Below are 13,853 nucleotides of genomic sequence, written 5' to 3'. Positions count from 1 at the left end.
GCACGTCCTTAGTGTCCTTAAGTATAAAGAATTTCTGTTGCAACAGCATCAAAAGCGTTAGTAGACGACGAAGAGTCAACAAAACGGGTGTTCCCGCCTCAGGTCAGCATATGACGTGCGTAATTGCGACAATGCTGAGAACTTCGTAAGTCATTCGGAAGAAATCGTGACTTAACTATAGAACTTGTTCGTTGTAACATTGAAATTGGGGCTCTGTTCTCACTCCATTTCCGCAAATTGAAGGTCACCGTCGGCGCAAAACCTTTAAAACTCGCATGTTTCACAAAACACCAACCGAAAGCACAGCGGGCTGACTGCTAAGCCAAGCGGCTGGAAACGCGCGTAAAAGCACGAACGGATGTCCCCAATCCACTCCGTGAGCCAAAAGCCAAATAAAGCGGCTTTCGGTGTACCCCCCTCTAGCGGTGTTTACAGTAAACACAGGTAAACGACCACCATCGCAGTTTTTACCTGTTCCGAGCAAATTTCGAGGAAAGGGTACCCGCCCTGCATAGTTCAGGACAGAGTTTGGGAAGGATTACGGAACGCGCAGTGGTCGCTACGTCGCATTTGACACTAACCAACGTCTCTCTGATGGTCACCAAAACAGCTGGAAACGCAGTGCGGTGAATGAAAGCATAAGTTGTGAGAACCGCGCTACTATCCAAAACATCATCTTGCTGCTGTTGCCGAGATCATCGCGCGCCTTGCGATGTTAATCGACGGTTCGTGTCCTGTGCGCGCTTAAAGAGAGGCAACGCGCGCAATGATCCAGCAAGAGAGGTACGCTACGACCAATCGCCACGGCTACTCCGTGCGGTACTCTCCGTTCAACCCGACCATCTTCGCCTGCGCGACAGCGCAGAACTACGGCATTCAAGGTAGAGTGACACCGTCACTTCCCGCAATGCGCCTGCTTTTTGCACAAAATTTAAACGATTTACTTTTCCTTTTGTAAGGACGGGGAACTCTCTTTATCCTCGATTATGTGCCGGGAACGCCGATTCGGTTGGTGAAAGCTTTCGAATGGCCCTACGGCCTCTACGACGTTACATGGAGCGAGCTGGAGGAGGATGTTGTCATCGGAGCTGGCGCCGATGGGAACATAATATTCATCGCATTGAACCGCGCCAATGTGAGGGCACTACTTTATTATTTGAGATGTTCATTGTGAGGCTGGTGTCCGCATGTAATATAAAGTAAAACCTGCCTTACAGGTACCACGGCTAATACTGAAAGGGCACACCAAAGAAGTAAGTGGAAATTGCCACCTTTCCTGCATTTCTGTATTCGCTTGTGCACTAAGCGCAATATTGAACACCTCGCAATATTTCCTCTGTAGGTATATTCCATTGACTGGAGCCAAACACGTCAAGAACAACTTCTCTTGTCAGGTTCCTGGGATCATCTTGTCAAAGTGGTAAATATTTAATACAAACTTTCTGGCTCGATCGCTGCTACGGGAATAGATCGGTGCTTACTTGAAATTTTAATCCTGCAGTGGGACCCGGAAGCGGGCAACCTCCTGTCAACTTTCACTGGTCACACAAACAAAGTCTATGCGGTCGCTTGGTCTCCGCGCATTCCAGGACTGTTTGCTTCCGTTGCGGGTAAGCTGCCTTTCCGAAAAGCTACTCTGTTATGATAACAGAATTAATCTTAACCCTGCGAGGACTAGTCATCCCAGCTTTAATCATTCATTGCCTCTTCTAGAGAGCAGAAGAGTAAAAAAAAAAAAGCCTCTTTATGAAATATTGTAACATCAGCTTTCTTTCAGGCATGAAAATACTTGTGCACAAACAGCTTGTGCAGTGCATATGCTGGCGCCATGTAGGGAGCCAAATGTGGGAGAAATGAACACACTAAAGCTGATGGAAAACAAAGCTCCCACAACCCAATTCAGGCGGCATGACGCCATCCCACATTAGTTCCTGGCATTTTTTATCAGCCCTCATGAGAACTCTGATTGGCCATACTGATCATATTTCCGTGGATACACAAGGTGCAATAGTACAACATCCTCTAGCTGAGCAATAGCAAAACAATCGATTTGCAAAGATGAAAAAGTTGGCTGCCCAGGAAAGCCCTCTTTCAAACAAACAAAAATTCATTCACAGTAGCACCCCTGCATTCCTTTCAAAATTGAAAGGAAGAATGCCATCTGGCCTCTATACGTGGATTCCTCTTCTCAGTGAAGTTATCAATGAACCCTGCCTCTTTGGAGGCCGCCCAGAAAGCTCATCCTGATAGACCCCCCCACTAAAGATAAGTAATTAAAAAAAGTAATTAAAAAAAAGAGTGCTTCTAGCTACGAAACACAAACCAGCACTTCTATATTCAGGCTTTCCTCAATCACTTAGGCACTCCATGCTCAAGGTAAAAATGTAGTCAGAATGAAGCCTTGCAGGGCTGCCGATATGCAACCCAGAATTCTGCGGGAAACTCTAGCAGAAGATTCCAAAATAATTTTGACCCTATGGGGTTGCATAACGTGTACTCGAAGCACTGTATGCAAGCATTTTTGCATTCTGCAGTGCTTCAACAGGGGCTAGTTGGTATGGTACGACTGTATTTGTATCGTTGTTTACACAGCTAAGGTGGCACATTTGGGGACATGTAAACGCTTAACAGACACATGTCCATTTCAAGTTTCTGTGTCCCTGTGTGTGCCACTTTAGCAACACAACCATACATATATATTTTTGCATTCCATGTGCCATCAGAATATGGCCACTGCGGCTGGGATTCGAACCCACACCTTCGTGGCTGCCTGGACATAGCAGCATTGCTAGTAATAGCCTCGCCAATGAAGCCACCCATGTAGGAGCCCAACCAGTTCCAATCCCTTTATCCAGAACTGACACTGCAAGAAAACTTCATTCCATGGGCTAAAGCTATGACACCCAAATATTGGTCTTCTCCCAACCACCCAAGGTCAGCTTCATAATTTGATCCATCCCTAAAGCTACAACTGCCATAAGAAGTTTCCCACTCTCAGGCAACATTGCTGTTTGGCCTCTCGGGCCTGCTCGTTCTGTATTGGAATGGGGGATATGCCCGTGGTATGGCGGAATGACAACACAGTAGTGCAAGCACTCACAAGGGCATTTATTGCACCTTTCATACTCTAATGCCTGCTAGCCGAATTGCCATCCACGGAACATGTCGACTCACTGCAACCGGATAGCGAGCGAATACGTTTGCCCCTGTGCTAGACATCAACGTCTATTCGCATGTACAGTCACGTGAATGGTGGCACGTTCAGACAATCGTGTTGATTTTAGTGCCCTGCGAAGCATGCGCGCGTAAGGTCTGCGCCGCTTGCCAACTCCAAGAGGAAGAGCCGACTCTCTGCCGTGCCCGTCCAACCACGCCATTAGGTGGCATTAGCAGCGCAACACTTGCAGCATCTCTCGTAATATGCTGCAACCACAACGAATGCCACTCCCGCTTAGTTAAGGGAAGAAGCCAGATTCCAGGAGATGTGAGAGCCGTGCAGGGAAAGCAACATCAGGGGACGTGTGATAATCGAGCATCCCCAAAATGGATACACTCTTGTGGAACTACAAAAATGATTGAACACATTTTGTGCCTCTGTCCCCAGCTTGATGTTGTGCATGAACCTGTCTTGACAGCATTGAACTAGCTGGACTGTAGACCATTTTCGGATATGAAGATCCCTGGACCTTGGGCATACGCACTGATAGCACAGAAAGCCATGGAAGTGTTAATGCGGTATCTCAAGTAAACAGGTCTTGGTGACCGTTTGTCAACTCTGTGCACACCTTCAAATGTGCATGAAACTGTGCTCTCTCACTCACTCTCTTTCTTTTCATCCCTATATCCCCTTCCCCCAGTGCAGGGCAGCAAACCAGACATGCGTCTGGTTAACCTCCCTGCCTTTCCTTTGTTGTGTTTCTCTACCTCTCTCTCTTTCTCTCGTGCTCTGCAGCAGAATGCAATAACCACTGCAGTGGGTGTACACAACTTGCAAATATTTTGAATCATTGATTCACAGTTAGTTGGCGCAACCATATGGGTGCAAACTCCTTGAAAGGCTTATTATTTACATGATGAGAAGTTGTCCAGTCTGTTTGCAAAGACGCTGCCTATGTAACCTTTTAATAAAAGAATGTAGTTTTATCATTTTCCTAGTTCTTGACAAGTCTCTCTAGGCTCCCTTGTTATTGCCACAAAGTAAGTTCACTTTACATTACGTAGTTTCTGGTACTATATGTCTTTGTACACAGTGATTTGATATGGAATCGTAGGTCCCTCTTGGCCCTATTTTGTCCATTGTTAGATGAAAAGATGCAGTTGAGAAGGTAGTATAACAGCCTGCTGTAGCTCAAAACTGTCGTTGTCCTTTTAGAGATGACTGGCCTCTTCATCCTCAGTTGTATTGGTTTGCAGCGCTACCCTTGGCACTAGAAATGTCAAATCTTTGTTGAATTTAATTCACTTTACGTCGCTGTACTTCACCTTATTCACATTAATTAACGATAATTACTATTAACATTGTTATACCATCTTTATTACTACTGAGGTCATACAAGATGCTGATGACGTTACTTCCTCCCCTTTGGCTACACCGTCACACGCCCTATGATGCATGCACTAGGCCAACATTTACTCGGCCAGAACCGCGGAGCTACTGTGGCGTCGGGGAAGTGTTATCGTCTCGCACCCTGGATGCTCAGGTTCAATTCCCACCCAGACTGAAATTTACCAAGTTTGCTTTTCAAAGGCATTAATGTACTTTGTTTACAGGGACTTCCCCAAGAAATGCGATGTCAATCCAAGCCTTCTTTTTTAATGTGTTTTTACTCTTTGCACTGTTGGCCACTTTTCATACCATTGCTTTATTACACCAGATTTTCTGCCTCATGGGACTTGTAATGCTTTTGCATTAATAAACATGGGTATTCTAGTTTGTAAGCGGTTCCTTATTATGTGTATGGTAGGCTCTGCTAAAAGCAAACTCTAAGGGAACTTAAATTTTGTTTCATCTTGATTTATGACTATTCTAAGACCACAAAGTACTACTAAAACGACAGGCATTGTAACATATTCTTAAGGAGTCCTATACATTTGTGAAAATTTTTTGAGTAAAATATAAGTGTGCATGTGAATGCTGCTGAAAATTTGCATACAAGTTTGTCTACCATTGCCGATGCGGCAACATTATAATCCTTGCGACATATCTCGCTCCTTTTCTTGCAAGGTGGTATGCACTGCTTTATGAAAACTAGCACTTCATTTATCTTATAGTTGCAAATTTACTGTGTGATCAGGGACCATTGGCATGCAGTACAGCTGAAGGGGCATTTTAGTCAATTCCATTTGTCTGAACATTCATAAGAAAATTGGTTTGATTACTTGAATGATGTTTTCATAGAAGAGTAGGAAACCAGTCAAACAGTGGTTGCACGCCTCAGTTTGAAAGTTCTATTCATATTTGCTCGTAGTCCACTGTGCTTCATCCTGCAATTAGCTACACCACTGTGCAACTCAGTAGGGGCAGGGAACGGTTTTGCAGCACTGCAGAGATCTCAAAATATATTTCGACTTCCACAGTTGAGCACTTGCTCTACATAGCAAAATGAATGTGCTGAGCTATATAGGTTTCAAGATTCCAGTTACCAACAACTTTCTTGCTATTCTGACATTCTCCTCTCGTGCATGCAGGAGATGGATCACTCTGCTTGTGGAATCTCCAGCAGCCTGCGCCACTGGCTGCCATACCGGCGCACAGTTGTGAAATACTCAGTTGTGATTGGTCCAAGTATGAACAGGTAGTCTGGAAAGATACCTTATCTGTTTCAAGCTTGTTTTTTTTCTTATAATATTGCAGTACTCAAGTTGAGTTTTGTAATAAAAGTTGCGCGCTTCCCAACTGCACATTCATTTGCTTCACGTTTATCCAGCAACCATGAGTTGCAAGGCGACATGCTTGTGTGGATTCCAAATTTGCATAGCACTAGTAAATATGTTCGATTATGCTGGTCATGAAAGGCAGGGTTAGAACACTACACACAGAATAAAGTACTAGTTGAAACATGGCTTAATTTTGTAAGCAAACAAGCAGTATTAAGAAAACCAATTCACTCCCGATTTTTTGTGTGCGCACTGTTTCTTGCTGAGCAAGTATATAAATAAATGTACTGCTGCTGTCAACTGTTTTTCCTTTCTTGGTGGAAGATGACAATGGAATTGGTGCACAATTTAGTTTTCGCAGTGTGCAGTTTGTGCTGCAATGTATTCCACTGTTTTCCCTTTGGACTAGGGTATACTTTGTTCTGCTTCATGGTTATGACCATGGCACGTCATGGCAGCTGGTAGCGTTATCAGTTCTGAAAATTCTTTCAAGATGACATACAGATAAATTGAAAGCCTAACAGTATGTCTGACGTTTTTCCCGATTAAGCACCAGTACGATCGAGTTCCAGGTACGATGGCTACAGCAAGTAGGTAATAGTTCAGACTTTGGATTTGTAGTGTTGTTTGCTTGACAACGCACATCCTGTTGTGGCAAGCTGAACATAAAGTGCCGTTTGTATACCCAATTTCTCTCCACACTTTTATCAACAGCACATCCTGGCAACAGGTGGCATTGACAACTTGATCCGGGGTTGGGACTTGCGGAATGCAGCCAGACCATTATTTGAGCTTCGTGGCCATGGCTACGCTGTTCGGAAAGTGAAGGTATGACACCATAATCCAAAGTACTCTGCTGTTTTTAAAGTGAAAGGTATCTCGTCCTTGCAATAAGATTATAGACGAGCCTGTGAAGTTTTGTAAAAGTTTGCAGAAAAATGGGCGAAATGATCTGGCTGCTCTCTCAATGTGTAAACATGCCCATTCAGCCTTAACTGCATTTTTTTTAATGCATATTGATAGGCATTCTTCTGAACAATGAGAGTTTTTCTGCACCCCATAGTATTTACTTCTTGTGACAAAAAGTGCATGCATTGCAGTTTTCGCCACACAGTGGATCGATCTTGGCTTCAGCTTCATACGACTTTTCAACCAGGTAAGCTTGAAATATGGCCATTGCAGCTTCACGTCACTGCTGGATTAAAACAAAAGTGCTGCTCTCTGAATACAGTGAAAGCTCGTTAATTCGAACTTCAATAATTCGAATTTATGGATAATTCGAACTGTACGATTTGGTCCGGCCAAGCTCCACAGAAGTCTATCTATAAAAAAGTCCGTTAATTCGAACGCGAGAAGGTTCCCTCACGGATAATTCAAACTACGCTCGCCTGGCACACGGTCAGAGAAACGCGCCTACTGCCTACACACAAGGTTGTATTGCCTCCTAAACGGAGAGAACGGCGAGAGAAGGCAAAGTCGGAAAAAAATCTAACCGACGCGGGGTCAGCCAGAAGGCAGCGGCGGCTGCCGCCTCTCCGTTCTACGTAACCTCCGAGACTTCTTGCCCGTTGCGAATCTCGGAGGCTTTGCAAATCTTGTACAGCTGCTAATGCTGTGCGGAGATGGCACGGCAAACACCAAAACACAGCGAATCAAGTACGTCGCAGCTGCGCTTGCAATCAGGAACCAACGAACCAGGGCCATCGCCACCTTCACATGTTCGGCGTCTTTGTCTCGCCAGTCTTCATCGGTTGTGTACCTCTGTTTTCAGCTTAGGAGGTATCGGCCGTCGCGATTCATTGTGATGGTGTTAAGCCTCGGCTAACGTTCGTTTCGGTAGACATCGGTGGTGTGGCACAGTCGGACCCAGAGCTTCGACTTGAAGATGGCGTGTGCCATGGGCACACGCCATCACTTTCTGACACGCCAAATTTCTGACATTCCCTACTGCTTCCAAATCGCAGTGTACTGTTGCTCTCCTTCACTTTCGTTAGTTCGAACTGAAGCGGCTTCCCCTTGCGGTTCGAATTAACGAGCTTTTACTGTATACGCCTTGCTTTGGAACATAGCAATGACATGTGAATTCTTTTTTTTTTTGCCCTTTGCCATTAGCTACTTTGTGTATTTACAGATAAAAGCTGCTCCGTAAATAGTGTTTGCTGACTTTTCAATAAATGCCTTATTTTGTTACACTGCCAAGATGTCCAAAGGCTTCAGTCTCCTTTTGGTTGCAGCGATGGTCTTTTTGTTTCGGCACACTGCAGAGATGTGCAACACGTTTCAGACTGCTTGGTTGCGTTGACTAAATTGTGAACTTGCTGTAAATTCATATTGCCAGACTTTGGGATTGGAAGGAGTCCAATGAAGCCCTTCTTATTCTGAAGAACCACAAGGAGTTCACATATGGATTGGACTTCAATCTTCATGTACAAAACCAGGTAGCTTGTGTTTTTCATTTCATGTATTGAGCAATTTTATCAATGGCAAGGCCTTGACATTGCAAACCCACTAATAGATTGCCGAGCGACATTCGTTTTGAACGAATTTCTTGTCTCGAAGAATAATGTGGCTCTGCACTTACGTAGACTTGCGAGTTGTTCAGCCAACTCAAAAGTAACACCCATAAAGGCTTGTGTTTGCTTAATCTTTTTAAGGTGTACCAAAATTTTGCAAAAGCATGCGAGCCACTAGTGTCGAAACTGCGTAGCATTTTTTTTAACCTCACGATTTCAAATGTGCTTCGACTGCTTGCAGTAACTGTATGTGAGTAGCAGCGATTAGTCATTGAATCTTTTCTACCTTTTCATCGTGTTCAGAATATCACCATATCTCCACATTTCAAACATCAGTTTAGTTGGCAAAATTCTAATGCTTGAAAACAACATAACCCACAATAACAAAAATCCGTGTACTAACCACAAATTCTACAACAGTTCAATGTTTGCAGCGTCAGACTTTCCTATGCTAAATAAAAAGGAAGCACTGCACTTCCAACGGGATGTTAGATGCGTTCAAGACAAGTAGTAGGTCTGCTCGATTTGCCTGCCCCACTCTGAACCAAAGCAGAGCGAGAGAATTTCAGAAATTGTGCAGCTCGACGTCAGTGATGCAGGCACGGTGCAACACTCGAAATGAATGCCGAGGTGCCAGCTGATGCACTAATGCTTCGCAGCTGCACCATCGGTAGAGAGTGCAGAAAAATCCTGAACCAACCCTGCACTTATTGAAACTGGAGGGTGCCATTGTTGCACCAATGAAATGAACGGCAGCGAGCTTTGTGAATTGGTTGAACTGACCTGTTATGGCACATTTAGAAGCATACATGATTTACCCAAGTCATTCACTGTAAAGAGTTTATTTTTCTTTATGTTCAGAACAGTCTTAACAATTTGAATTTCTAAAGCTGAGAATGGAAATATGAAATAGCATGTTCATTCCAATAGAATAATGTAAGCATGCATGCAGTTTACTGCCAAATGTTGACATACTGTTAGTATTCAACAAGCATGTGCAAATTATGAAGTAAAACTCGTCCTGATGAGTTGAAGACACTCATAGGCAGTTACATGGTAATTGTTTATTAGCATTCTCATTATGTCATATTGGACAAGGAATGTTCATACCTCGCAATAATCGTGTCCGTACTTTTATAGATAGCCGACTGCAGCTGGGACCAGACCATCTGCATCTCTCAACTTCCCGACAGTCACAAACCCCAGTGAAGAGAAAAAAAAAGAACACACACCTGGTGTCAGAACAAGTCAATGAATAAACTATGGTACAGTATTAAATAAACTGCCATGTCATACATGCTGCTGCTCTCTCAGCATGCTGATACGAATTTTGGGTGTACTGTAGCTGCACACCCGAAAATGAAGAAACAAAACACGTAAAATGTTGCGAGCGTTGCCTTGTCACTGGCAAAAAGAGATCGTTTAAATTATGTCTTGTATGATGACAATTTTCGCAGCAGAATATTGAAATCGCAGGAAAAAAAAATGATGGAGTGATCAGTCATAGGATGAATGGTCGATGAGAGATGTCCTTTCTTCTTCTGTGCTAAGATAGTAAGGTCTGAAAAAGGTAAAAAAAGAAAACAAAAGAGGTACAAGGTGAGAAGCAGTGTACAGGCACCTGCTCAAACCACCTTATATTGGCTACACAGTTGTACCAGCAAAGAAAACGACCATGTTTGGGACATCTTTAGATGTGTGCCCACAATTTGCAAAAACACGATACCACAAACTATTTGCACCACCGTTATGACGAACATATGATCCTTCCACTTCACAAAATTTAATACTGAAGAACTATTCTGAAACTATTTGGACAGAAATGTAAAACATCCAAGTTCATGAACTCTCTGCAGCGACTTTCTGGACATGGTGTTCTGCTTCTTTAAATGCTTATGCATTTCAAAAATCTTGTGGCGAAACTGACTAGAGAGCCGGCTGTCATTGTGCAACAACATTTCTTGGTAAAATAGCAGGTGCGAGTTGGATTTCTACTTTGTTTAGGAGCTTTAATATAATTTTTATGCTATTCTAATTTAGACATGCAGAAAGAAGTGCGTTTGATTTGGGGCCTTTCTAAATGAATAGGAGTGTGTTTTGGCATTTTTTCTGCATCTTAATTTGATCAGTTTTGTTGGTCCCGTCAGAGACGAAATAACGGAAGTCAACTGCGTAACTGGCCTGATGACACTGGCACGACAGCGAAACTATGACGACGGGCAGCTCACAACACATCACCTGTACATGGTTCGCGCAACTGTCACGGTACTTTTGGGTAGCAAAACACTAGTTGATACTGTTCGTGGCCTATGCCAGCAAGTCATTTGAAGCCAAGGATTACTGTGTAATAGCTCTACAGCTGTAAATGATACAAGTGCAGGCAAACACCATTTCATTACAACGGCACATGCTGTAATACCGGTCCAAAGTGGACACTGTTATACTCACGTGCCAAGGTTCTCTGCCTCCTGTATGGTTTCTGGGAGCCTCATGCCCCTAGTTTCAGGTAGAGCCAAGGTGAAGATGCCCGCCACAAGAGACAGGGCTCCCAAAACTATCATGGGCATCATCGGGTGCAGCTTACCCTAATAAGAGTAACAGTAGTTTTGTTGCAGGCATAGAAGATTCTTTGTTACATGATAATGGGTGGGCTTTATGTACCTACAGCAGCGAATGTTATGGCGCAAGGGTAATGTCTTCCAATTACACCGAATATTCTGGGTAGTATTTTTTTTTTTTTTTCACAGTGATACTTCACAGGCTTCTACTGTAGCAATGTGTGAAGGAAGGCTTAGTGGAAACGGTATTCTTGAGCAATCGTATACGTTCACGTGTCTGGTGCCTAGTCGCAAAATCTCATGAAACTGATTGATATTACCCCAGTAAAACACCATAATATACCAGTACTGTTTGCATCATAGAAGAAGCAATGCACGGGTGCTAATGCTAGCACTCGAAATGGAGTGCAATAAGGAAGCCCGACACCTCTGTCTAGTTTTCCACAATGTAAAAGTGTGCGTCTGTTACACATATATATTTATCGCTACCCAAGGTGAATGCTTGCTTGAAGTGTAATGCGTGGTTCTCTGCTTACCGTCTGTATTTAAGATGGCATTTACATGGATGCACTTTTTTCTGCATTGCAGAAAATTTCACTATTGCCGATTTAAAAATTGGCTGTCTTTTTCTTTTGAATCATTAGGAACAGTAATGTGCTCACCAAGTCAGATGCAATGAATGGAGATGCAACAGTGCCTAAGCGAGCACTCATACTTCCAATTCCGATGGCTGTATTACGATGAGAAGTGGGGAAGACTTCGGCTGAATACAGGTAGATGACCGCAAAGGATGCCGTGATGCAACACTTCCCGACAGTGACCAGTGTAGTGGACAGCCACGGCACATCTGGTTGATAAACAAGAGCGATTATGAGCAGATTTACAACACTGATCTCAATATTCATACACGGGCCTTGACTCAAGCTTTTTCCTCCACACCATCAAGCATAGGACACCACAGACTGAAGTAGATCCTTATAATTTATAATGCTCTATTGGACGAGCAAGAAAGATAAGGGTAGTCGAGGGGCTGAATTTCTTTGTTAATTACAACTGCATAGATCGAGTAGACAAGCCAGTTGAAAGCATAGAGGTAATTAACTGTTTTTATTTAATTGAAATGTAGAAATGAGTAGCAAAAAAATTGACTTGTCATCCTGGCCCTCCGAAACTGGATCTCCAGCGAAGCTGTTGAACATCACCACCACAACTGCTGAAGGGAGTATGCCATGCATTATTGCTTTAGAGTAATGGTAGTGACAATCGCATTGTGGTCACTGTGGTATACCATAATGGGTCGCATGACCATTTTAGCTACATTCGTGGCCAAGACCAAATTCAAACACCATCTGTACATAGCGTGGTTGGTTGATTGGCGTCGTCATATCATGCGAGTCCAGAGTTGTCCCTGGCAGACAACAGGAAGCACTCCTTATCAGGTTTCACAATGTCAACGTTGAAGTCACCAACATTAAAGCCTCTTGAGCAAGAACAATTGGGTCCTCCCTGGCTTGGCGCTTTCACTGAGCCTCTTGGGAACGAATTTTGGCAGCGTGCTCCCGCTGAACGTATTGCGATTTCTTTTCCCTTTGCCACTTCTTGTATTCACACTGCTCCTCGGGAGTCCTACCCGTAGCGGTGCTGCAACAACAACGAAATCAGTAGCTAGGCTGGTTCTTTTATATATGAAAGGGTAGCGACGTCACTCCCCACGTCGCAAGCTGCCGCCACTGCGTCGGCTTGCGTAGCAGTAATCTTTACCGAGAAACGTATGCCGGGAGCGCTACATGCTTTGCATTGTTAGCAGGAGTGCTTTATCAATTATGTGGGTTAGATGCTTGTTCTTCATTGAAACGAATGCTGTACTGTATGTTGTATGCATGATACCAAAGAATGTATACACTTTTTGCTTCAACTGCGGAAAGTCTTTTAGCATGAGGATGCCACCGTGAAAAATCCCGACCAACTAGAGGTTAACAGCTTCGCTGTAAAAGAAGATTGCCGCTGGTGGAAGCCAAACACATTTTCCACACTGCATGTGTGATGCTCCACCATTGAGCTATTATGGCAGCTGTCCTCATGCACACCTTTTTGGATATTCGTGTTTATGCATGTGATTTAGCCATAGAAGTGTTGGCCAGTGCCACTTAAAAAGAAACGGATGTCCACTCTAGTGCCTTGAAGCAGATGCCAAACGTGCCCAATAATGAAATTTAGCTTGAAAATCACTGAAGAGTGTTTTTGAGTAGTACTAGTAGTGTCCACTTCAGCCAATTGGTGGTGCTACTCCATGCCTCTTGGGTTCGAGGTAGAGTGTCGCATTTAGGAATGTTTAGAAATACAGAGGTGATACTTCTTCAGTATTTTTAGTGCTTTGAGGATATCAACCGACAAGATCACCATATGGGAGTAACAACTTCAACAAATTTATATAAAGCTGTACCACTGTAGCCTCCCAAGGCTCGAAGTACGTTTTTTGTCACAGATTTTTTTCCATGTTTAGAGATTACACAATTTTGGCTGCTAGAAAAAACATAAAACCACATTTTGTAGCATTTTGAGACCTTGGTAGTGAGCACGGCAATGTCCAATATATTGGACATTACCGATATCGAAAGACTGCTATTGCACTTGGCGCCCAGATATTAGTTTCTACATGCTCCTTCAGTCGTAGCAAATGCTAAGAAATGCTTGAAAACACATTGGTGCTTATATAAGTACCCATAAACACTTGCTTCTGCGATGAGTGCTGTAGTAACGGCTTACTCTTTGGTGGAGCTCCTATTCTGTCATTTTAAAAGCTCCTGCTTTGGCGGGAAAGAAGCACACAGGCATCGTAGCCTCCAGATGGTAGCACGTTCCAGAACAAACCAAAAGACAGCTTTTCGTTGGGTCAGCAGTGTTT

At 43.6% G+C, this 13,853-nt stretch overlaps 3 protein-coding genes across 6 annotated transcripts in view; 1 reads left to right on the top strand and 2 right to left on the bottom strand.

The window, feature by feature from the left end:
- Positions 1-355, bottom strand: part of LOC135911638 (uncharacterized) — a 44,234-nt gene extending 43,879 nt beyond the window's left edge. Inside the window, exon 1 of one of the 4 annotated variants that reach the window (XM_065443980.1) lies at positions 224-355. The gene's annotated coding sequence lies outside the window, so the exon portion shown is untranslated. Of the gene's footprint in view, positions 1-176 lie in introns of all 4 variants that reach the window. The other 3 variants (XM_065443981.2, XM_065443979.1, XM_065443982.1) reach the window with 3 other exon arrangements.
- Positions 356-447: 92 nt separating this feature from the next.
- LOC135911641 (peroxisomal targeting signal 2 receptor-like) lies at positions 448-9,672 on the top strand. Its single transcript, XM_065443984.1, has 10 exons — positions 448-881; positions 960-1,135; positions 1,218-1,253; positions 1,343-1,420; positions 1,502-1,610; positions 5,689-5,795; positions 6,592-6,705; positions 6,978-7,033; positions 8,216-8,315; positions 9,531-9,672. Exons 1-10 carry the CDS (start codon positions 767-769, stop codon positions 9,597-9,599), a joined length of 960 nt encoding a protein of 319 aa, XP_065300056.1. The 5' UTR covers positions 448-766; the 3' UTR covers positions 9,600-9,672.
- Positions 9,673-9,772: 100 nt separating this feature from the next.
- Positions 9,773-13,853, bottom strand: part of LOC135911640 (organic cation transporter protein-like) — a 34,935-nt gene continuing 30,854 nt past the window's right edge. The window contains exons 9-11 of the mRNA XM_065443983.2: positions 11,611-11,795; positions 10,839-10,975; positions 9,773-9,951 (exon numbers count right to left, since the gene is read on the bottom strand). Coding sequence (XP_065300055.1) covers positions 9,888-9,951; positions 10,839-10,975; positions 11,611-11,795 — 386 coding nt within the window. The 3' untranslated portion in view covers positions 9,773-9,887. The remainder of the gene's footprint in view (positions 9,952-10,838; positions 10,976-11,610; positions 11,796-13,853) is intronic.

Source organism: Dermacentor albipictus, chromosome 5, assembly GCF_038994185.2.
Source record: "Dermacentor albipictus isolate Rhodes 1998 colony chromosome 5, USDA_Dalb.pri_finalv2, whole genome shotgun sequence".
In the NCBI taxonomy this organism is placed as follows: Eukaryota; Metazoa; Arthropoda; class Arachnida; order Ixodida; family Ixodidae; genus Dermacentor; species Dermacentor albipictus.
The sequence above is the reverse complement of the archived record's forward strand: the minus strand, read 5'-3'. Positions and strand labels throughout refer to the sequence as shown.

What these genes read in the sequence shown, in the direction of transcription:
- LOC135911641 (XM_065443984.1), top strand. Translation starts at nt 767, where the DNA reads ATGATCCAGCAAGAGAGGTACGCTACGACCAATCGCCACGGCTACTCC. An exon ending in TGAAAGGGCACACCAAAGAA is followed by an intron (nt 1,254 to 1,342) that starts GTAAGTGGAAAT and finishes TTTCCTCTGTAG; the next exon opens with GTATATTCCATTGACTGGAG. An exon ending in ATCTTCATGTACAAAACCAG is followed by an intron (nt 8,316 to 9,530) that starts GTAGCTTGTGTT and finishes GTACTTTTATAG; the next exon opens with ATAGCCGACTGCAGCTGGGA.